This window comes from Pseudorca crassidens, chromosome 1, assembly GCF_039906515.1.
Source record: "Pseudorca crassidens isolate mPseCra1 chromosome 1, mPseCra1.hap1, whole genome shotgun sequence".
Classification (NCBI taxonomy): Eukaryota; Metazoa; Chordata; class Mammalia; order Artiodactyla; family Delphinidae; genus Pseudorca; species Pseudorca crassidens.
Window position 1 is genome coordinate 112627753 of NC_090296.1, and position 24003 is coordinate 112651755.

The window sequence follows — 24003 nt, forward strand, 5'->3', positions numbered from 1 at the left end:
AGTGGACCTTTGCTCTGATGATGGGAAAAGTTTGGGCCCAGATATTTCTCCTTTCAAATGTGCCTGTTTCATAGGCTGTAGATACCAGTCTGATCTCTCAGTATTCCTACCCATCTTATACTCTGACCCAATTTTTCCAGTTTTTTTGCAGCACTTGTGACAAGTTATCATTTGAGCATTTCCCAAGAGAAGGTTTTGTTAAGTACTATAGAGATTTTAAACAATAATCCCATGGTCCTCTTGTTAATGTTCTTTCTCTATCTTTTATAGAATGTGGGTAGTCCCATAGTGTGGTGTTTTAAATTAATACATTAATTCACTTACTCATTGTTGTCATTCATTTTGCCATCAGGTACCTTGAGCATCTAATATGTATAATCACAGAAGTAAGTGATCAACCAGACACTGCTTCTATCCTCAAAGAATGCATAGACTAGTAGAGGAAAAGATTACATAGGCAGCTCTAATATTAATAGAAATATAAATAAAGTACAGTGGAAACCCAAAGGAGGGAAAGACAGTTGAGAGGAATAAAAGAGGCTTTTATAGGGAAGCTGGCATTCCTTAAAAGTAGGTATCCAAGAAAATGGTGTTTGGGGATGGTGGGAAAAAAAATTCCAATCAGAATTAACTATAGGAATAAGGTGTGGGATACACACACAAACACGTATATACATATATGCAGTTAAACAGTGCAAGGGAGGGTTGGGAGCACTGGCCCTCTGCCTAGTCGAAAATCTGTGTATTAATTACAGCTGGCCCTCTGTAAAGCAGTTCCACATCCACAGTAGGTTCCACATCTACAGATTCAACCAACTGCTGATCATGTAGTTCTGTAGTATTTACTATTGAAAAAAATCCACTTATAAGTGGACCCACACAGCTCAAACCCATGTTGCTCAAGGATCAACTACATAGGGAATAGTGAATTTAGACTACCAAGATAGTACTCATAAAAAGGATTATCGGGATTTCCTTGGTGGCGAAGTGGTTAAGACTCCACACTCCCAATGCAGGGGGCCCAGGTTCGATCCCTACTCAGGGAACTAGATCCCACATGGATGCTGCAACTAAGAGTGTGCATGCCACAACTAAGGAGACAACATGCTGCAACTAAGGAGCCAGCAAGCCACAACTAAGGAGCCCTCGAGCTGCAACTAAAGAGCCAGCCTGCTGCAACTAAGTCCCGGAGCAACCAAATAAATAAATAACCTTTGCATTCTCTCTCCCTCTCCAAACATGGCAGCCTCAGCAAAAAAGAAGAATAAGAAGGGGAAGACTGTCTCTGTAACAGACTTCCTGGCTGAAGATAGAGGGACTGGTGGAGGAAGCACCTATGTCCCCAAACCAGTCAGGTGGGCTGATGGAACAGATGACCTAGAAGGAGATGTTTCAACCACTTGGCATAGTAATGATGATGATGTGTATAGGGCACCTCCAATTGACCATTCCATTCTGCCCACTGCTCCATGGGCTGCTTGGGAACCCAATATTGACCAAATCACCACCCTACACTGCTTTTCTAGGGAACCTGCCCTATGATGTGACAGAAGACTCCATTAAGGAATTCTTTAGAGGATTAAATATCAGTGCAGTGCGTTTACCACGTGAACCCAGTGATCCTGAGGGTTGAAAGGTTTTGGTTATGCTGAGTTTGAGGACCTGGATTCCTTGCTCAGTGCCCTGAGCCTCAATGAAGAGTCTCTAGGTAACAGGAGAATTGGAGTGGACGTTGTTGATCAAGCACAGGATAAAGACAGGGATGATCGTTCTTTTGGCTGAGATAGAAATTGGGATTCTGACAAAACAGATACAGACTGGAGGGTCCGTCCTGCTACAGCTTTGATGACTACCCACCTAGAAGAGGTGATGATAGCTTTGGAGACAAGTATCCAGATCGTTATGATTCAGACCAATATCGTGATGGGTATCGGGACAGTTATCTTAATGGCCCACGCCGGGACATGGATTGATATGGGGGCTGAGATCGCTATGATGACCAAGGCAGCAGAGACTATGATAGAGGCTACGATTCCAGGATAGGCAGTGGCAGAAGAGCATTTGGTAGTGGGTACCGTAGGGATGACGACTACAGAGGAGGCGGGGACCGCTGTGAAGACAGATATGACAGATGAGATGACCGGTCATGGAGCTCCAGAGATGATTACTCTTGGGATGATTATAGGTGTGATGATAGAGGTCCCCCCCAAAGACCCAAACTGAACCTAAAGCCTCATAGTACTCCTGAGGAAAATGATTCCACTGCTAGCACGTCCCAGTCCAGTCGAGCAGCCTCTATCTTTGGAGGGGCAAAGCCTGTTGACACAGCTGCTAGAGAACGAGAAGTAGAAGAGTGGCTACAGAAGGAATAGGAGAAACCGCAGCGTCAGCTGGATGAGCCAAAACTAGAACGACGGCCTCGGGAGAGACACCCAAGCTGGTGAAGTGAAGAAACTCAGGAACGGGAACGGTCGAGGACAGGAAGTGAGTCATCACAGATGGGGACCTCAGCCACATCTGGCAGAAATGCATGAAAGACTGAGAAGTCTCTAGAAAATGAAACACCCAATAAAGAGGAAGACTGTCTGTCTCCAACTTCTAAGCCTCCCAAATCCGAACAGCCTCTAAAGGTTATGCCAGCCCCTCCACCGAAGGAGAATGCTTGGATGAAGCGAAGTTCTAACCCTCCTGCTTGATCTCAGAGCTCAGACACAGAGCAGCAGTCCCCTACAAGTGGTGGAGGGAAAGTAGTTCCAGCTCAACCATCTGAGGAAGGACCAGTAAGGAAAGATGAAAATAAAGTAGATGGGGTGAGTGCCCCAAAAGCCCAAAGTGGAAATTCCAGCCGTGGTCCAAGAGATGGAGGGAACAAAGACCACTGGAAGGAGTCAGATAGGAAAGATGGCAAAAAGGATCAAGACTCCAGATCTGCACCTGAGCCAAAGAAAGCTGAAGAAAATCCAGCCTCTAAGTTCAGTTCTGCAAGCAAGTATGCTGCTCTTGCCATTGATGGTGAAGATGAAAATGAGGGAGATTACACCGAATAGACCTCTGCATTCTGTGCTTTCTCCTAGTCTCTCACCACCCTGGAACATTCGAGAGCAAATCAAACCTCCATCCAGACAAGACAAAATAAAACTCACCGTCTCCTGGAGACCTTTCTTAACTTTTTTTTTTTTTATAAAAGAAACAAAATGAAATTCTTTTGCATGCTGCGGCAGCCTTTAAAGTATTGAACTAACTGGAGACTCACCAGTGTAGCCAGAGAGAGACGTACAGCCTTTAATGCTGACGTTTAAAGTTGTGGTGCGTTTTTATGACACGTGCAGTTGCCTGTGTGATTAGTGCCTAGGGGCCTCCGTTTAGCAAAATGGCAGTGATAGTGATGCAGTGTCTTGAATCTGGTTGGGCAGCAGGCAGGTATAAGGAAGAGTGTGAGGTTTCTACCTTTAATTCTTATCATCCAGTTATGGCATTCATGAATTCTCAAACATTATCTGAATAAATTCTCCGTCCTCGGCAAGGCAGGTTTAGTCTCTGATGTTGTTTTAGTCTCCAGGAGGCTGCCAGCCCCTCCTCTTATTTAATTCTGAGTTACTGGGGCCAGCCTATGGGGGAGTTCCTTCATTTGTACCCCCCAGGAGGCTAGGTGGGAGTGAGTCTACAGGCCACTGAAGAATAGGACTGTTTGGTGACCTGAATGAATGGGGAAATCATGGTTTGAAAAGAAGCTTGGGGATTTGATGAATTATTTTGCACCAGTAATAGGGAAAATGGTATGACCTCCAGTAAACACATAATCATTTACCTCCTGGAGCAGGAAACACTTAGGGGTTGTGGGAATTCCCAGGTCTTTTTTTTTTTAAAGAAGATGTTGGGGGTAGGAGTTTATTAATTAATTTATTTATTTTTGCTGTGTTGGGTCTTCGTTTCTGTGGAAGGGCTTTCTCTAGTTGTGGCAAGCGGGGGCCACTCTTCATCGTGGTGCACGGGCCTCTCACTGTCGCGGCCTCTCTTGTTGCGGAGCACAGGCTCCAGACGCGCAGGCTCAGTAGTTGTGGCTCACGGGCCTAGTTGCTCCGCGGCATGTGGGATCCTCCCAGACCAGGGCTTGAACCTGTGTCCCCTGCATTAGCAGGCAGATTCTCAACCACTGCGCCACCAGGGAAGCCCCTCCCAGGTCTTTTATGTGTCGTGGTTTCACCCTTTCTTAAACACTATCCCTTCTGAAAGTTCAAATATATCCATATTCTGTTGAAATCTTGAAGCTTTAAAAATTTAGACTCTTGTCATCGTCTTATGTTCCTCATGCTACTCTTTCCTGTTACCTTCCCACAGGCAGCTTCTGCTTAAGTCACATACTTGACCTCCTAAGCATTCTCTAGAGCCCCTGGGAGCTGTTCAGTGAGGAATCATCATTGCTTTTTCTCAAGCCAATCTTGGCTCCTTCATGTTTTGACACTCACTCCTTCCCTCCAGCCATTCATGCTCCTGCTACTTTGACCCCTTTGACACCTCAGAAAACTTTAGAATTACCAGTCTTAGATGGTAAGCGAGGTTGGTTAAATTGGGAGCCTTTCTTACAGCCTTGATTGGGGTTTGGGGAGCTTTTTAAAAAACAAAAGTTTCCTTATCTCCAAGTGAAATCCCACACCAATGTTTGGATTTATAATGTGGCCTAGACCAATGTGTGTTTTTTTTGGTTCTGTTTTTTAGCATCCCTTGAGAGAATAAATGATAAAGGAGAAGAACAATTTCACAAGGTCCTGGCTTCTCTTGCAACACAGTAGCTTTACTTGCTTGCTTTTATGTGCACCTTGGTACTGTCAGCTCAACAGAGGGTGTCCTTACGGGCAATATTGGTACCTGCAGAGAAAAGACATCTTGGTCTCCTCTCGCATCAGTCCTAGGTTAGACCCTGTCCAGCCATGCAGGGGTGTTGGTTTATGAGTGCTGCAGCAGTGAGCATAATAATCATTTACCCAGTGGACATAAAAGACATACCAAGTGAAGTAACTTTAAATAATTGGCTTGGAGTGCCTAGTAGCTAGGAAGTGGCTTTTAGAGATACCCAAGGTTGAGAGGGTATTTTTTTAAACCATTTGCTATAGATGATGCAAAAGTAGGGTTTGCTCTCTTCATGTCTGCTCCTTCCAAATAGATGTGTGTCCAAAAAAGCTGTTTTTCCCCCCATTCCTCTACCCTGCCACCCTGTTAAAACAAACAGGCATTTATGACCCCACTCCTCAATACATGTAAAATTTGTACAAAAATATCTTCTACGAAAGTGATTTGTAATCTATAGACTTCATACCTGGGAGAGGTCTTGAGATGTAAAATCCCATCCTTTAGGTTGTGGGGTTTTTTGTTTTCTCCAAACAAATCTGATCTTTAAAGTTCAAAATAAAATAAATAAATAATTTTAAAAGGGATTATCATGAGAAATGGAGTAGTTAGGTAGATAGAGTCAGATCACTAAAGAGTTAAGTGTTTAGCTAGGAAGATTTCACATTTTTACTTTGTAAATAAATGTGAATCATAGAATGTTCTTGAGCAGAGAGATGCAATCAGAGCAGTGCTTTAGGGAGTTTGACTGGAGATACTCATTCAGCACTGTATACATGCCAGGTTCTTTACTAGGTGCTGGGAAATTAAAAGGTAAGAGCCCTTAAAGTTTTTAAGGACTTCAAATTTAGTGGGAAGATGTGTTTGAATACAAAGAATTTCAGTTCCTTAAGATAATTGCTATGATAGACACATGTCATGGATACAGTAGGAGTTTAGGAGAGAGATTATAAACTCACAGAGGAGTCACAAAAGAAATGGTTTTTGAGAGGAGACTTAAGGGATGAATAGGAATTTCCAAGCAGACAAATTTGGGGAGGGAATTCTAGGTAGGTGGTATAACATGTAGAAAGGCTTAGCAGCTTGAGAGCATCGTAGGTTGGGAGAACCACAAGTAATTAAGTACTGTTAGAAATTAAACTGCACTAGTAAGTGTATTAGTTTCCTAGGGCAGCCATAACAAAATACCACAACTGGTTGGCTTAAGACAACAAATTTATTCTCTCACAGTTCTCAACACTGAAGTCAAGGTGTTGGCAGGGCCATACTCCCTCCGAATGTCTATGGGAGAACGCTTCCTTGCCTCTTTGAGGTTCTGATGGCCCCAGGCATCCCTTGGTTTATAGCTGCGTAACTTTACTCTGCCTTTGTCTTTTCATGGACTTTTTCCCTGTATGTCTTTGTCTCTGTGTGTTTTCTCCTTTTATATGGATATCAGTCACTGGATTGGTGTCCACCCTAATCCAGTATGACTTTATCTTAACTTGATTACATCTGTTTCCAAATAAGGTCAATTTCACAGGTTCTGGGAGGACATAAATTTGGGACAGATGCTACTCAACCCAGTATAGCAGGTAACATCTTACCATGAAAGTCCTTATGTCTCATGCTAAGGAGTTTAGTTTTATTCTACAGTAGGCAAGGAAGAGTCCTTGAAGAACTTTAGCAGACAATTGGCATGACTTCCGTGCCTATGTAGAGAATGGATTAGAGGGAAGACTAAGACAGAAGCAGGGAAATTGCTAGGAAGATTATTGCAGTAGGGACTTCCCTGGTGGTCCAGTGGTTAAGAATCCACGCTTCCCGTGCAAGGGACACAGGTTTGATCCCTGGTCGGAGAACTAAGATCGCACATGCCACGTGACCAAAAAACAGGTTATTGAGGTAGCACAGTGGGAAGATGATGAGGGCCCAATTTAGTGTTGCCGTTAGTAAGGCAGTAGAGAGTTACTTAGAGGCTAAAAATGGAGATGAGACTAGTTAGCAGGCTCTAATATAGTGTTATTGAAAGACAGTAAGATTAAGTTAGGAAAGTAGCTGTGAAGTAGAAAAACAGGTAGTATAAACAAGAACTGTAATAGAGATAGAACAGACAATTTGGGCCTCGGGATTGTTCATACGCCAACAGTTTTATGAAATCACCTATTTCCCCTGTAATAGATCAGTTCTGCCTCTGTGTTCCTGCTTAAGGACTTAAATCCCTGTGTAGTATTTACTTAAATCTGCTTTATGTTTTGGGTAGTTATTTATGTGTCTGTCTTCTCGTAGGATTGTAAGTTCCTTGAAAGCAAGAACCATATCTTTTTTATATTTTATATGTCTCCCTACTTTATATGCTTTTCACATATACTGAGTTAAATAGTAAATGTTTGTGTGGTTTTTTTAAGCTATGACACAATTGATTACAGTCATAAAATTTTATTGCAGAAAGATTCTTAGAGATTCATTTAGTCCAACTCCATCATTTTACAGTTGAGAAAACTGAAACCTTTAGGGATTAAATGATTGCTTGGAGTCTCTAGACTACCATTCTAGTATTTTTGTTTTCCCTATAAATAATTAAATAAAACATCAAAAAATTAACACACCTAACTCTAAACCTCATCATCCTAATAGAGCCTTTTTTTAAAAAAAAATAATTTTCAGAGCACTCAATCTTCTTGCTCTGGAAGAAATGTTACCCTTTGTCATTCTCTGACTGAACTACTGCCAAGACTCTTTAGTCTCCTGTAATTATCTGTACCCTGTAATTTTGTGTTCTCTTTACATGATGGGAGCCTTGTTTCAGTAGTGCTTCATCCTGTCTTTTGGGGGACAAGTTGTTCATTTCAGGATAAGAGAACACTTCATGCATCCAATAGTCAGAACTGCTGCCCCCCGAAAGCATCTGTTTGGCTTTATCATGGTAACAGTATGTGACCCTGTCCCTTAAGCACATGAAGAATGTATGGACCAAAATGTTGAACCTTCATTTGGCTGATAGAATTATATTGGGAAATTGTCCAATATGGATCATTAATCATTTTAAAGTGGAAATAATTACAGACCAATTATTTGGTCTGATGGTTGTACTGTTGCTGGAATTAGGAAGCTGTGTGTGGAGAATTCAACATTATCTAACTATCCTTTAAGACGGGACCATGTTATCATACCTGGGACTCCTACTGAATTTATACCTTCTGTACGTTTTTTGACCCTGTTTCAGACAAAGATGGGATACATTTTTCTAAGAGAATGTTTCCAGTACGATTCATTAATATTAGAATTCATCTCATTTTGTGTACCTACCCCAGATTTTTCCCTTGTCAGACAAAATTATATGTTTGGTTTCTTTCCTGTATAGTGGATAGATCAGACGGGTGCAGCCTCACAGAAGAAGGCTTTCCATTCAGCAGGATCAGGACTAGAGTTCAGTTCATGTCGGCATCAGTTTCGAATCCAGGACCAAGAATTTCAGGAAGGCTTTGATGGTGGCTGGTGCCTCTCTATGCATCAGCCTTGGGCTTCTCTACTTGTCAGAGGGATTAAAAGGTAAGGGCAGAAATGAGGCGGACTTCCCTGGTGGTCCAGTGGTTAAGACTCCATACTTCCATTGCAGGGGGTGTGGGTTCGATCCCTGACCAGGGAACTAAGATCCCGCATGCCATGCGGTGCAGCCAAAAAATAAAAAATTAAATAAAAAAAAATAGTAAGGACAGAAATGAATCTTCGAAGATTTTACATAAACTTGGACTGGAATTCATCTGGGAGGACATAAGTTTGGGACGGATGCTACTCAACCCAATATAGCAGGTAACACCTTACCATGAAAGTAATCTAGCGATGATTTATAATACTCTGCAGCACATAGAACTTTAAGCAATGTATTCATGTTATGGACTTGTTCTTTACTGAATAGCTTTAAAAAAACTGAGGTTAGAAGGACTAAGGATCCTAGTCATAATAAAGAATAGAACATAAGTTTTTTCATCTTTGGAAGGAAGTCTATTGAGAAAACTTCTCTTGGCTTTGCCTTTGTACAATAATATATCACTCAGCAACCTTAATGGTTTGATCCTATTGGAAATTCAAAGTTTTTATGCCTATTTATTAGTTTTTTGAAGACACCAGCCTAACTGATTTTGTTTTTCTATCTATACATCTGTCTTTTAATCTGAGTAACCATATTGAGAAGCTATCTTACCACAAATTCCTTTTCTGCAAAAAGTGGGGGAAGTAGTGAGGGATAAGTAGAGGTATTATAAAGTTAAGTCGTGGTACGTGTTAGTGATGGTAATAGCTTACTATTCCATGGTTTCATGTTTCTTCTCAATGCAACTTTTAAAAAATAGTTCTTTCCTTTGCTTTTATAAATGTAAATAGAAAATTGATAAATACAGAAAAGCAGCTAGAAAAAGAAAGATCATCTATAATTCCACCACCTAGAAACAGCTACCGTTAGCATTTTGGAGTATTTATTTATATTCTTTTTCCTGTGAAAATTGTTACATAATGAGGTCATAATATATATTTACGTTTATGTTTTTCTTCTTTCACTTACCATTACATGTTCGTTTTCCCTTGTTTTCTCAGTTTTATTGAGATATAATTGATATATAACATCGTCAGGGTGTACAACATAATGATTACATATATATGTATATATTGCAAAATGATCACCACAATAAATTTGGTTAACATCCATCACCTTGGGCTTCCCTGGTGGTGCAGTGGTTGAGAGTCCACCTGCCGATGCAGGGGACACGGGTTCGTGCCCCGGTCCGGGAAGATCCCACGTGCCGCGGAGCGGCTGGGCCCGTGAGCCATGGCCGCTGAGCCCGCGCGTCCGGAGCCTGTTGCTCCGCAACGGGAGAGGCCACAACAGTGCGAGGCCCGCGTACCGCAAAACAAACAAACAAAACAAAACAAAACATCCATCACCTTACATAGTTACAAATTTTTTGTTTCTTGTGATGAGAACCTTTAAGATCTATTCTCTTAGCAACTTTCAACTGTACAATACAGTATTGTTAACTGTAGTCACCGTGCTGTACATTACATCCCCAGGATTTATCTTATAATTAGAAGTTTGTATCTTTTGACTACCTTCATCCAGTCTATTCTCCATATTTATGAGTTTGTTTTTTTCAGATTGCACATGTAAGATCATAAAGTATTTATCTTTCTCTGACTTATTTCACTTAGCATAATACTTCAAGGTTGATCCATATTGCTGCAAATGGCAAGATTTCATTTTCTTTTATGGCTGAATAATCTTCATCCATTTTCTTTATCCATCCATTCATTGATGGACATTTACATGGTCTCCATGTTTTGACTGTTGTAAATAATGCTGCAATGAATGTGAGGATGCAGATACCTCTTTTTTCCTTCTTATTTTATCTCTTAGAATTTTATATCCCTGGGAGTGTCCTAACTCATAACAATAATAATGCCTTATGTATTTATATTTAAATAGAATTTTACAGTTTTCAAAGCAGTAGCTGTATTGAAGTAGATCAGACCAGTATTATTACAATCTTGAACACCTAAGCAGGCAAAGGTAAAGGAGCTTGCTATGAATTACAAAGCTAGTTAGTGGCAGAGATAGAACTAGAGTTCAGGTTTTCAGAGTGCTTTTTCCACCCTTACTCTGTAAGCCTCAGTCATTTCTCTATTTCCTGAAAGAAAATTTATTATCAGAATTTAGGAACAATCATTTCTACTTTGTTGGTTTCCATGGTTAGTTGAGATTTGCCTCCTTCGTGAAGGTGTGTTATCATTTTTCTCCCCTCTTCAAGGTCAGGCTTTCTTTCTTTGGCTCCAAAGTGTTTCATAATCCATGTATGTAGTGGCATTACAACAAGTATATGTGAATCTGCTTCTGCTCCAGGGCACCTGGGCCCTCAGATGTCTATTCTTCTCTTTCAGTTCTCTGCAGTTGAGGTGTCTTCCTTTTCCAAAGTAGAAAACTAAACAGCTTGCTTTCTGCAGAGGGAATCAGAATGTTTACATTTTTCTCGTCCTGTTTTGGATCTCTGTTATCCAGATTTTCTCACTGGAAAGAACAGGATGAACAGCATCCAGCCCACAATCACTAATCCCACAGAAAGAAAGTGGGTGGTTCTGCCACATTTGTGAGAACGTTTTCCCAGTAACCCTGTGGATCATTTGGTGTAGAGGGAGAAATATATTGATTCATTCCTCATTTATTGAGTACCCACTGTGTGCCTGGTGCTCTTCCAATTCATCTATATTGGAAAACTAAGGGTATGAGAAATTCCGTTTCCCATTATAAGGCAAGTATAATAGGGTTATATTATCAAGCTACTTTATTTTATTTTGTAGGAACTAAAGGAGAAACATCTTTTTGTAATCCTTGGAAAGTAGGCAGTAATACATTCTCTTGATTGCATTTTGTTATTCTACTTAAAGATTCTTTCAAACTAGCTAATGGGTTGTTTAATTATCTGCAAAGAACATAACCCTTTATAAAATACTTAGAAAATATAAATGAATGTGGTTGCAATTTAGAGTAAAGACGATAAGCATTTTTATTTACTTAAATTCTATTAAATAGTAATTATGAAGGTACTATTCTTGGGGAGTTATGTGTGGGTGAGGATTTTTCTGTCAGGTTGGAGAACAATGAACAAAATCTTTCATGACTCAAAGGCAAGGATTTTCATTTTTGTGGGACAACTTGGATGCCTTGAAAATAGAAGATTTGGATTGTAGAAGTCCCAAGGCTAGTGAAAGCTTCATTTCTGAGTTACAGAGATCAAGTAAAAAATAGGAACTGAGAGAGATGAATTGCCTTTGTTCTGATGATAGGGAAAACTAGAGAACAGGGTTTATACACAAGTGAAAGGTATTGTAGGAAAAATGTTTTTTACGAAAAATACCCTTCTTGGTGAGGTATCATCTATAGATCTCTTGGTTCAACTGGATAATTTGCTGTACGTTATGAGATCTTCCAAGACACTAAAATTTAGATTCTTTCTACTAAATTTGTATTTGTTTAAGGGTGGAGGGCAGAAGCTGGTACACCCCACATAGAGGACGACTTTGGATAGCAGCCACAGCCAAAAGACCCTCTCCTCAAGAAGTTTCAGAACTCCAGACTACATATCTTCTCCTTCGTGGGAAAGGTAACGGCCATATATTCTTCTAATTTCAGTCTTACTTTGTGGAGAGAAGTCATTGATGTTCTTCTTTCACCTCCTTCTTCCTGTGGCTTTTTTGTGGTTTTTTTTTTTTTGGCTGAAAGGGACTTTAAACTTTGTGTTTGTTTGTTTGTTTGTTTAGTAGCAAATCATGGACAGCTGTTCAAAACATTAATTCACCAAACAGTACAAATAAAAATATCCATTCCCAACACCAGAAATCAACCAACTAATTTTCTTAATTAGTCTTAATTTTCTACATTTTTTTTATTATGAGAGTAAAATAACTACTATAAATTCTGGGATCTTTAGATTGGGAAGAACAACCGCAAATAAGACTTTTTATTATTGGGAGTGACTCAAATAGACATATGCTATTGGATTTGGACAGATCAAAGTTGGTTGACTTAAGCAGTGAGTTTTGACAGTCACGCCAAACACTCAGTTTGGATCCTAAAAAACACTTCTGACCCTTGGATGTCTTGGCTTCCTTCCTCTTATTCAGCCCATACAGTAGTTTTGAAGGTAAAATGAGAGGATAATTACAGAACCACCTTTAAAAGTTAAGAAACCAAGCTTTAGGAATTAAAAGTATATGTTTCCTTAAAAATGCATTTCTCTTTTGACTGGTATGACTGGGTTCTTTTATTTATTTATTTATATTATTATTATTATTATTATTATTTGGGGGTGTGTGCACCTGCAGCATTCAGGATCTTAGTTCCCTGACCAGGGATCGAGCCCACGTCCTCTGCAGTGGAAGTGCAGAGTCTTAACCACTGGACTGCCAGAGAAGTCCCTGGGTTCTTTTAAATTCATGTTTTGACATTCTTATGTTTCTTAACTGCATTTTTATGTTTTTCTCTTGACACCTCAAGCTTGTTTCCAGAACCTGTCACCACCAAATTCTAGTCTGATCCAGTTGGGTATAGTGGAATTGATTTGTTTCGAGTGAAGTTGTGGGGTCCTTGAACTTCAATGGTATGAGGCTTATTTTCCTATAGTTTAGGATGTGGATAGTGGACTAAGCCAGCTACTCACTAAATGTTTTGCTAAAATACAAACAGTTGTGCCAAGTAAAAAGCCTCATTGTTTTCCTTATGTCCATAAATAGATAATAGAGAAAGTGATTTGTTCAGAATTGAAGACAGATTTGTGAGTTCCAGGGTCACAAAGAAGAAATTTATGTAATCCTTCTGTTATTCTCAATTTAGATGTGCAATTTCCCAATGACTATCCATCAGGTTGTCTTCTGGGCTGTGTGGACCTAACTGACTGCTTGTCCCAGAAGCAATTTAAGAATCAGGTGAGTAAAGAGTATTTCTCTGGGACAGATGCTTTGTTTGCCACAGTAGCTGACCTGTAGATCCTTCAACTCAGAGTATCCTGTAGATAGTAAGGAGCTAGAAACTGAATTTAGACATGTTTGGAGAATCTTCTAAGGAGGGAATATTGGGGAGAGAAAAGACAATGGGAGAAATGGAAAAAATTTAGTGATGCTTTGGTTCCTAGTGTGTGGAGGACTGGTACATATACATTTCTGCCTAAAAAGCTATTGCCACAATCCAGCTAATAGTGTAGAGTCCTCATCCCTTAATAAAACTTCGGCTCTTGGCAAAGAAATCCTTCATCATTCCTTGAATTATTTCAGTTAGGTAGTGGGAATGGTAGAATTTGTTATTACGTACTCTGGAACGTTTGGTCCAGACCAGGGAATTCATGAAAGACAAGTATATTTGAACTCTGATTGCCTGGACTGTGCCAGCTTTGGGTGTGTGTGTGTGTATGTGTGTACCTATTGTATGTATGTATTTTTATTTATTTTGATTACTGAAGATTGAACTGACGTAACTAGAGTACATTTTTGAACAGCAGAGGGAGCTGAAGGACTTTAGCTTAATTGGAAAATTCTTGAAATTTAGAGCCTTATGTTTAGTCTAGCAGGAATCCAAAGTGGGAAACTCCATCCTTAAAGCCTAAAAAGTCTTACCTAACAGTATGGTTTTCCTGTTTTTTGAACAGTTACTTTACACAATAGCGGTTCCATCACTGTGCTTAAGAACATATTCTTCAGCATAATTTTCTCAGTAAATTCTTTGCTTTGCAGACTCTTCTGTGCCTTTCATTACTGCTATTAGTGTCTGCTTTTTTTTATATAGGTGTATTAATTTATTTATTTATTTATTTATTTTTGGCTGCATTAGGTCTTCGTTGCTGCACGCAGGCTTTCTCTAGTTGCAGTGAACGGGGCCTACTCTTCATTGCGGTGCACAGGCCTCTCGTTGCAGTGTCTTCTCTTGTTGCTTAGCACGGGCTCTAGACACGCGGGCTTCAGTAGTTGTGGCACACGGGCTCAGTAGTTGTGGCTCGCGGGCTCTAGAGCACAGGCTCAGTAGTTGTGGCGCACGGGCTTAGTTGCTCCGCTGCATGTGGGATCTTCCCGGATCTTCCCGGACCAGGGTTTGAACCCGTGTCCCCTGCATTGGCAGGTGGATTCTTTTTTTTTTTTAGCTGTTGGGGGTCGGAGTTTATTAGTTAATCTATTTATTTTTGCTGTGTTGGGTCTTCGTTTCTGTGCGAGGGCTTTCTCTAGTTGTGGCAAGCGGGGGCCACTCTTCATCGCGGTGCACGGGCCTCTCACTGTCGCGGCCTCTCTTGTTGCGGAGCACAGCCTCCAGCTGCGCAGGCTCAGTAGTTGTGGCTCACAGGCCTAGTTGCTCCGCGGAATGATCCTCCCAGACCGGGGCTTGAGCCCATGTCCCCTGCATTCTCAACCACTGCGCCACCAGGGAAGCCCTGCAGGCAGATTTTTAACCACTGCGCCACCAGGGAAGTCCCAGTGTCTGCTTTAAAAAAACAAAACAAAACAAAATACTGTTCCCATCCATCTCACTCCCTCTGTTCGTTCCTCACAGGTTTTAGCCAGTAATTATTATCCCTCTAGTTTTCTGTCTGTATTTTTTTTTTTTTTAATGCCACGCCGTGCGGCATGCATGATCTTAGTTCCCCGACCAGGGATCTGCGCTGCAAGCACAGTCTTAACCACTGGACCACCAGGGAAGTCCCTCTAGTTTTCTGTCTTTCATTTGCTTGTGGATTGCCTCCTCAGCCCTTTTCTGATTATGTATATGAGTACAGTGCTTGCGTTTTGGTGTGAATTTTGTGTGTTTTTTTAACATCTTTATTGGAGTATAATTGCTTTACAATGGTGTGTTAGTCTCTACTGTATAACAAAGTGTGAATTTTGACTCCGACCCTTTTGTTCCCTTCTTAGTACCTGATCTAGACCTAGGCAAAACTGTAAATACATGGAGGCCCTTTGTTTTCCACACCACTTGTGCCTGTTCTATCTATCTATGGACCTTTTGCTGATTTTTTTCAATGTCTTCTTTCCTCTCCTCCCTTTTTTTCATTCTAGAAGTAATAATTGTAAAAATTCCTTACATTGGTGTAGGCTTTACAGTTTTAGAGACTCATGAAGAGCTTAGTATCACCTGATGTGTTATATTTTCTTATGAGGATATTTGCATTCTAAAAGAGAACCCAGGAGCATCTGGCAGTGTGGGTGGTGTTTTGGCCAGGGGCCTTCCCTTACTTTCTCATTTGTTGATCAAGCAGACCACCACTTGATACAAGGTCAAATGAATTCAATTTCTAGGCAGTTAACCAATCTTCTTTCTGCCACAAATTTGTGTTGAGAAGGGTAGGGGGCTGTAATCCTAATCTATAGAGTACCACAAGGCTTATGGGAATTAGAAATATAATTAACAAAACAAATCTTTTTGGTTTCTCAAGGGTACCTCTCTTTCAAGTCAGCATGATACTCCTACCTGAGCTTATATTCTGTCTTTTGTCCTGAGGATGCTGAGGGCAGCACATAGAAGTGTAGGAATCCTCCCATATGTTCCCAGCTGGAGGTCCTGGCAACTCTTTATGAATTTCCCTGATGTGTATGACATTAGAATATCCTAAAATGCCAAAAGCCATGAGGTTTCATCAAACAGGAGCCCATATCCATTTTCCCTATGGTCAGCTTTTCTGTGGCTTTTCCCCATTCTTTCTTTTCTGTGTTTGAGAGTAGCACATGAATGTATTCACAATTGATATTAGCCCTATTTGGGGATTATTTATTGAGTGAGGATCTTACCACTTTTAAAGGTCGTAGCTTTGGTATTTGGCTGTCTTTTGGAAAATGTCTCGAGCACCTTTGGTAATCTACCTGTCTCTGTTTGAGCTAGGGTTCTGTGATGTAAGAATCGTGATTGCTTAGTCTGTTTTACCAGTGTTATTCTCGTTTCTTCAAGAATGAGTTGAGAGTTTAGGGGTAATACCCCTAGACTAGCATTTCCCAAACTATTCCATGGCATAGGTGTTTTCTGGAAAAACAGGGGGGTGAGGGGTTTCTGTTGACACACACATTTGGAAAATTTATTTGGATTAAACAAATTTGTTTGTTTACTGCAGAATTTCTCAGAGCCCTGAATGTGCTGGTGTGCATTTTGACTCTGATACAATTCTCTGATTTATCTGGTGAATGTAATATGCAGTGTTCTCATACCTTTCTGACCACAACAGCCCCCACCAACATATTTGCATACTGGTATCTTGTGGTATATATATAGTTAGCAAGTGCTAGCCTAAGTATGTTTGGGTTTTTTTGTCCTCATAGGTCGGTTCACTGAGGGAGAATGATCCAGAAAACAGTTTCCTGACTTACGTCTTTCTGCATCTTCACACTCATTCCTCATCACCCAGCTGAACTGCATTTTCCTTTTTTTTTTTTTTTTTTACTTTTTTGGCTGCACCGCGGGGCCTCTAGGGTCTTAGTTCCCCGACCAGGGATCGAACCCGTGCCTCCTGAAGTGGAAGTGCAGAGTCCTAACCTCTGGACTACCAGGGAAGTCCCATATTTTCTTTGAAAATCAGTGTAGATCTAGTAATTTTTATTTCAACTGAAACTAATCTCCTGTGTGACTTGGAACCATGTTTTAATTCTCCATCTTGTTCCTAACTTTTTCCTTCCCCAAAGAAACTCAGTAATTTACTTCCTGACCTTTCATTCTTGGCTTTTCTTTGATAAGTTAAAATATACTAAGCCCTCACTATTTTTGGCATAGTGTGATCATTTAGTTCCTTAAAAAAAAAAAAAAACAGAAAAGGTTTTATTAGTGGATGTTTAAAATCAAGTGCACCACTCTATAAGTGGCTTTAAAAATATGTGCTTAAAGTGCTTTCCCCTGAGCTAAGAACTCATCTTCCTTTTGTCTTCTAAAAGTAGTATGGCTGGCATGGCCGATGTGTGCCAGAAAAAAATCCTGCTAGACCATCAGTCCTCCTGAGTAATGGCAGGGGATCTACCTAAACAAGATAGGAATGATACAGCAAAGGCTGTAGGGTCAACTCAGGAAAGAAAGGTAGATGAGAGCCATCTAGTTAAAACTTCTCCTGTACTCCCCTGGAAGAAGCCCATGCCTTGCCAGGGTTTTATCTGCCAGCAGCAGATGTAAGCTCTCGAAAACAGCAGGGAGGATGTTGACTGCAACAATGCATCAAGGCTGTGGTTTGTAACCTCAATAGTAAGGCAGTTAAAACCTTTTTTTTAACAAAGACATTTTGATTGCCAAATCCATAACCATTAGCAGCTGTGGTTTGAACAGTTCTCTAGACCTAACAAGTTGTCAAACAGAAAGTTGAGTTGGTGGCTTTTGTTTCTATGTGTCTGTATTGTGTTTGTGCTATTTATATCTCTGCCTTCAATAGAAAATCTGATTTGTCAGAAATCTCTGAGGTCATTGATTATTCTACTTCTTTTGTACTAAATCCATTCTTCTCCTGCCAGCTTACCGACCTTTTAGTCCATTTGATCATATGGCTTTTGTAATAGCCAAGATCCTGTATTTAAGGAATTACACTGAGGCAGTTCTACTGCAGGGTGCCTACAAATTGACATCAGCAAAAGAATTACTGTCTTCCAGTGCGGAAGAGAGTATTACTTGTTCCTTTTTATATGAGTATCCGTGCGATACAGATCTTCAGGAAGATCGCATATATCACTTCATGTGTGGAAATCATCGGCTTCTATCACCAAAGGATTGTCCGTAAGTCTGAGAGATGAGAAATTAGAGAATGAAGGAAATAATAGACAGTATTCAAACCAGGCATTGGCATTGAAAAATGCAGAGTCCCCAAATTCTCTTTTAAATTATGTGAAAATATCCTCTCTGTTTTACTAAGAAAACCTGCCAATTCATAGACCTAAAATGTATGATTCCTAAGAAATTGTGAGGGCTGCATCTGAGACCCAACAAAGGGGGGAACTGTGTGTCTGCAACAGCTAGCCCAACTCTAAGCAGTTCTTTAACATCACAGCTCACTTGACGGAGACAGGGAATGTATTTTCAGAATTCTCATGAAGACTAGAATATTTACTTGAGTTTCTAGGTCAGAACAGACTGTCTTTAGAGTTGTTTGCAACCTGGGTATCAAGTGCCCACTTGATGAGTTGAGGACTGCCATGCTCACCTTTTTTTTTCGGTACGCGGGCCTCTCACTGTTGTGGCCTCTCCCGTTGCGGAGCACAGGCTCTGGACGCGCAGGCTCAGTGGCCATGGCTCATGGGCCTAGCCGCTTTGCGGCATGTGGGATCTTCCCGGATCGGGGCACGAACCCGTATCCCCTGCATCGGCAGGCGGACTTTCAACCACTGCGCCACCAAGGAAGCCCCATGCTCATTTTTAAATAATCCAGGAAGCATTATGCTTTCTGTTTCTTTTTTTCAATTTTTTTAAAAATATATTTATTTATTTATTTGGCTGCGTTGGGTCTTTGTCGCTGCCTGCGGGCTTTCTCTAGTTGCGGCGAGCGGGGGCTACTCTTCGTTGCGGTGCGCAGGCTTCTCATTCTGGTGGCTTCTCTTGTTGCAGAGCACAGGCTCTAGGCGCATGGGCTTCAGTAGCTGTGGCACACAGGCTCAATAGTTGTGGTTCGTGGGCTCTAGAGCACAGGCTCAGTAGTTGTGGCGCATGGGCTTAGTTGCTCTGCAGCATGTGGGATCTTCCAGGAGCAGGGCTCGAACCTGTGTCCCCTGCATTGGCAGGTGGATTCTTTTTTTTCGGTACGCGGGCCTCTCACTGTTGTGGCCTCTCCCGTTGCGGAGCACAGGCTCCGGACGCGCAGGCTCAGCGGCCATGGCTCACGGGCCCAGCCGCTCCACGGCATGTGGGATCTTCCCGGACCGGGGCACGAACCCGTGTCCCCTGCATCGGCAGGCAGACTCTTAACCACTGCGCCACCAGGGAAGCCCGACAGGCGGATTCTTAACCACTGCTCCACCAGGGAAGTCCCATGCTTTCTGTTTCTTATCCTGAAGAGAAAAAGGAAATATTAACACTCTTGTGTATTTATGTAAATTCTTTAATGTTTAGCTTTACATCTGAAAATGAACATATAACTCTTAAGATTTTCTTAATTATTTATAGATCAATAAATACTTGAGTGCCTACCATAAATCAGACATTGTTTTAGACACTAAGAGAAACAAAAAGGTGAATCAGCCATGGGTTCTGTCCTCAGAATGTTTGAAAGACCACTAGGTAGATAAGATATGTATACAACCAAATTTGTAAACAACCAAATACAAAATAAAAAGCAAAGATAACTGTCTTAAGAGAAGTAAGGACTGCCTCTGAGGAATTTAAAGGAGGGAAAGGTTGCTTCCAGGTGGGAGGAAGACTTCGGAATGTGCCTTTTTTTGTTGTTTTCCCTATGGGGACTCAGTATTTCTTCAGGATAGATTCTGAAAAGTAGAACTTAAGGGTCTAAGATACATACATTTAAACTTTGATACAAACTGGTAAGTTACAATTCTTAAAGAGGGATCTAATTTAAAATTCCACTGATGGTGTGAATCTTTCCTATACCAATACCCTGACCAAAACTGGTTATTAATAATCAATTTAGGGCTTCCCTGGTGGCGCAGTGGTTAAGAATCCACCTGCCAATGCAGGGGGCAGAGGTTCTAGCCCTGCTCTGGGAAGATCCCACATGCCGCGGAGCAACTAAGCCCGTGCACCACAACTACTGAACCTGCGCTCTAGAGCCCGCGAACCACAACTACTGAGCCTGAGTGCCACAACTACTGAAGCCCACGCGCCTAGAGCCTGTGCTCTGCAACAAGAGAAGCCACCCAGTGAGAAGCCCAGTCACTGCAACGAAGAGTAGCCCCCACTCGCTGCTTAGCCCGCATGCAGCAACAAAGACCCAACACAGCCCCCCCCAAAAAAATTAATAATAATAATCAATTTAATTTCTGCTAATAAAGTAGGTGAAAACATATTTTGTTATTTTCATTTAATTTTCCTGATCATTGGTGACATTTATCTCTTCAAATATTTACTAGCCGTTTATATATATATATATTTTTTAATTTATTTGTTTATTTATTTTTGGCTGCGATGGGTCTTCCTTGCTGCGCATGGGCTTTCTCTAGTTGCAGTGAGCTGGCTTCTCATTGTGGTGGCTTCTCTTGTTGTGGAGCACGGGCTCTAGGTGTGTGGGCTTCAGTAGTGGTGGCACTCAGGCTCAGTAGTTGTAGCTTGCGGTCTCTAGAGTGCAGGCTCAGTAGTTGTGGCACACAGGCTTAGTTGCTCCTCAGCATGTGGGATCTTCCTGGACCAGGGCTTGAACCCGTGTCCTCTGCATTGGCAGGCAGATTCTTATCCACTGCACCATCAGGGAAGTCCCTATATATTTTTTAAAATTTATTTTTTTATTGAAGTATAGTTGATTTACAATGTTGTGTTAATTTTGGTTGTATAGCAGAGTGACTCGGTTATACACATATATCCATTCTTTTTTTTTTTTTTTTTTGCGGTACGCAGGCCTCTCACTGTTGTGGCCTCTCCTGTTGCGGAGCACAGGCTCCGGACGCGCAGGCTCAGCGGCCATGGCTCACGGGCCCAGCCACTCCGCGGCATGCGGGATCGTCCCGGACCGGGGCACGAACCCGTGTCCCCTGCATCGGCAGGCAGACTCTCAACCAGTGCACCACCAGGGAAGCCCCGTTCTTTTTTATATTCTTTTCCATTATGGTTTATCCCAGGATATTGAATATAGTTCCCTGTGTTATACAGTAGGACCTTGTTGTTTATCCATTCTATTGGGTTGTCCAAAAAGTTCATTCTGGTTTTTCGTACGATGTTAGGGGACAACCCGAACGAACTTTTGGGCCAACCCAATATATGTAATAGTTTGCATCTACTAACACCAAACTCCCAGTCCATCCCTCCCCCACCCAACCTCCCCCTTGGCAACCACAAGTCTCTTCTCTATGTCTGTGAGTCTATTTCTGTTTTGTAGATAGGTTCACTTGTGCCATATTTTAGAGTCCACATAAAAGTGATATCATATGGTATTTGTCTTTCTCTTTCTGACTTACTTCACTTAGTATGATAATCTCTAGTTGCATCCATGTTGCTGCAAATGGCATTATTTTGCTCTTTTTTATGGCTGAGTAGTATTCCATTGTATGTATGTACCACATCTTCTTTATCCACTCATCTGTCAATGGACATTTAGGTTGTTTCCACGTCTTGGCTATCGTAAATAGTGCTGCTGTGAACATAGGAGTGCATGTATCTTTTTAAATTATGGTTTTGTCCAGGTATGTGCCCAGGAGTGGGATTGCTGAATCATATGGTAATTCTGTTTTTAGTTTTCTGAGGAACCTCATACCGTTTTGAATAGTGGCTGCATCAACTTAAATTCCCACCAACAGTGTAGGAGGGTTCCTTTTTCTCCATACCCTCTCCAGCATTTGTTATCTGTAGACTTTTAATGATGGCCATTCTGACTGGTGTGAGGTGGTAGTTCATTGTAGGTGTGATTTGCATTTCTCTAACAATTAGCAATGTTGAACATCTTAGGAATGTGGCTTTTGAATTAGCCTTGAAGCGTCTTAATGATAAAATCTATCATTTTTTGATCAGTTATTATGTGCCAGACCTATTACGTATGTTATTTTCTAATCCTCACAGCAACTTGATACCAAGCAAGGTATCTTTACTCCTCTTTTAGAGATGAGAGAACTTAAGACTCAGAGTTAAGATAACTTGTGTACTGTCAGTCAGTAAATGGTAGAATTGGGGTTGCTGTTCAAGTCTTCCTACTTCCATGGTAAGAAAGCATATTCTAAGGGAGAGGGAGTAATGTGAGGTGGAAAGTCATGGGCCTGTATGGAGAATAATAGCAAACCACTTTGTTGAATGGAAAGGTATGTTGTGGTCAGATGGTAGATAGCTTTGAGTGATAAGCTACAGAGTTAAGACTTTTTTCTCTAGTCCGTTGTGGGATCCGGGAGGGGTGTTTTGAAGGCCATCGGAGCCAGAAAATGAATCTGGCAGCAATGTGGAAGATGGATTGCGGTGAAGAGACTGAAGGTAAGAAGTCTAGTGAGGGGCTTCCCTGGTGGCGCAGTGGTTGAGAGTCCGCCTGCCGATGCAAGGGACACGGGTTCGGTGCCCCGGACCGGGAAGATCCCACATGCCGCGGAGCGGCTGGGCCCATGAGCCATGGCCGCTGAGCCTACGCGTCTGGAGCCTGTGCTCCGCAACGGGAGAGGCCACAACAGTGAGAGGCCCACATACCGCAAAAAAAAAAAAAAAAAAGAAGTCTAGTGAGGAGACACTTGTCATCCAGGTTGGATATATTTTTAAAATCTGTTCTAGGAAATGCCAGTGGAATGAGACAAGAGGGGTGGGGACAGATGCAAGGTTTTATGTAGGTAGATTCAGTCACTTAATGTGACACCTTCATTTTACCTATAAGTAAACCCAGGCTTAGAGAGAAAGCAGTCTGCTTGATCTAGAAGGAATCTGCTGTAGCGTTACAACCTTGCTATCTTTTTGCAATCTGTTGAACGGCTTCTTAGTTTGTTATTCAGTGTACTTTATGAACCAGGGGGCAAATTATCTCCTAATTTAAGACGTTATTACTCGGAATATTATATAATCACACATTCAGCAAGTATTTATTGACCATCTGTCATGTGCCAGGCACTGTGCTAAAGATTAAGGATCTGGAGTTTTAACAAGATATTCCATCCCCTCTTGAACTTTTTAAGTCTTCTAGAAGAGACTGAGACAAGAAAACCCAACCGTGATAATTATCATATGACCAAAGGAATGCATAAAGGAAGGGATCTCATTTCTAATTCAGCTTGGCTGGAAGCAGGGTGGGGAGAGTGAAGAAACCTTCAAAAAAAAAGGCAATCCCTGAAGAAAGCAGAATTTATATCTTCCTCAATATACCTTCCTATGTCTCCATGCTTTTGTCCCCCCACGAGAATTCTATTCATTCTTTGAAAGAGCTCAGGTGTCCCTGTCTCCTGTAGAGTCTTCTCTGACCTCAACCCATTTCCTCCCTGACAGGATTAATTACTTCCTTCACTGGGCTACTGTGTTCATATTTCTATTTACATTTTTAACCTTTTTTTTTTTTTTTTGGGTAATTATATGTTCACATGTAGTTCCTTTAGGTCACCATCTATGTCAGCTCACCTTGTTGTCTCCAGTGTCCTAGCATATAGCTTGGCACATAGTAGGTGTTCACTTAACGGTAGTGACAATAAATTGAGGGGCAGGCACTGGTTGATATATGAAAAGCCTTAAATGCTATGTGAAATAATTTGACTTGTATTCTGAAGGCAACCATGTAAGTGATGTAATAAGATAATAAGATGTACATTTTAGAAAGATTGTTCTGGCAGCAGCAGGAAAGATGGACTGGATGAGGCAAGCCTGAAAACAAGTAGATGAGTTAGGAAATTATCATGATTGTCCAGGTGGAGGCATGATGGAGGCCAGCAACAATGCTCTGGCAGTTGAGTTGGAAAGAAAGGAACAGATGTTTGAAATGTTTAGGAGATAAAGTCTGTAGGACTTGGTGATTTGATTGGATGTGAAGGGAGAGAGAAAGAAGTCTAAGATAGACTGGTTTCTGGCTGCGGTGAGGGGGT

At 41.3% G+C, this 24003-nt stretch overlaps 1 protein-coding gene and 1 pseudogene across 1 annotated transcript in view; both read left to right on the plus strand.

The window, feature by feature from the left end:
* TRIP4 (thyroid hormone receptor interactor 4) overlaps window positions 1-24003 on the plus strand; it is a 68361-nt gene that overhangs the window by 24408 nt on the left and 19950 nt on the right. Inside the window, exons 9-11 of the mRNA XM_067750217.1 lie at window positions 8189-8376; window positions 11851-11975; window positions 13205-13296. Coding sequence (XP_067606318.1) covers window positions 8189-8376; window positions 11851-11975; window positions 13205-13296 — 405 coding nt within the window. The remainder of the gene's footprint in view (window positions 1-8188; window positions 8377-11850; window positions 11976-13204; window positions 13297-24003) is intronic.
* Window positions 36-7177, plus strand: LOC137230559 (eukaryotic translation initiation factor 4B pseudogene; annotated as a pseudogene).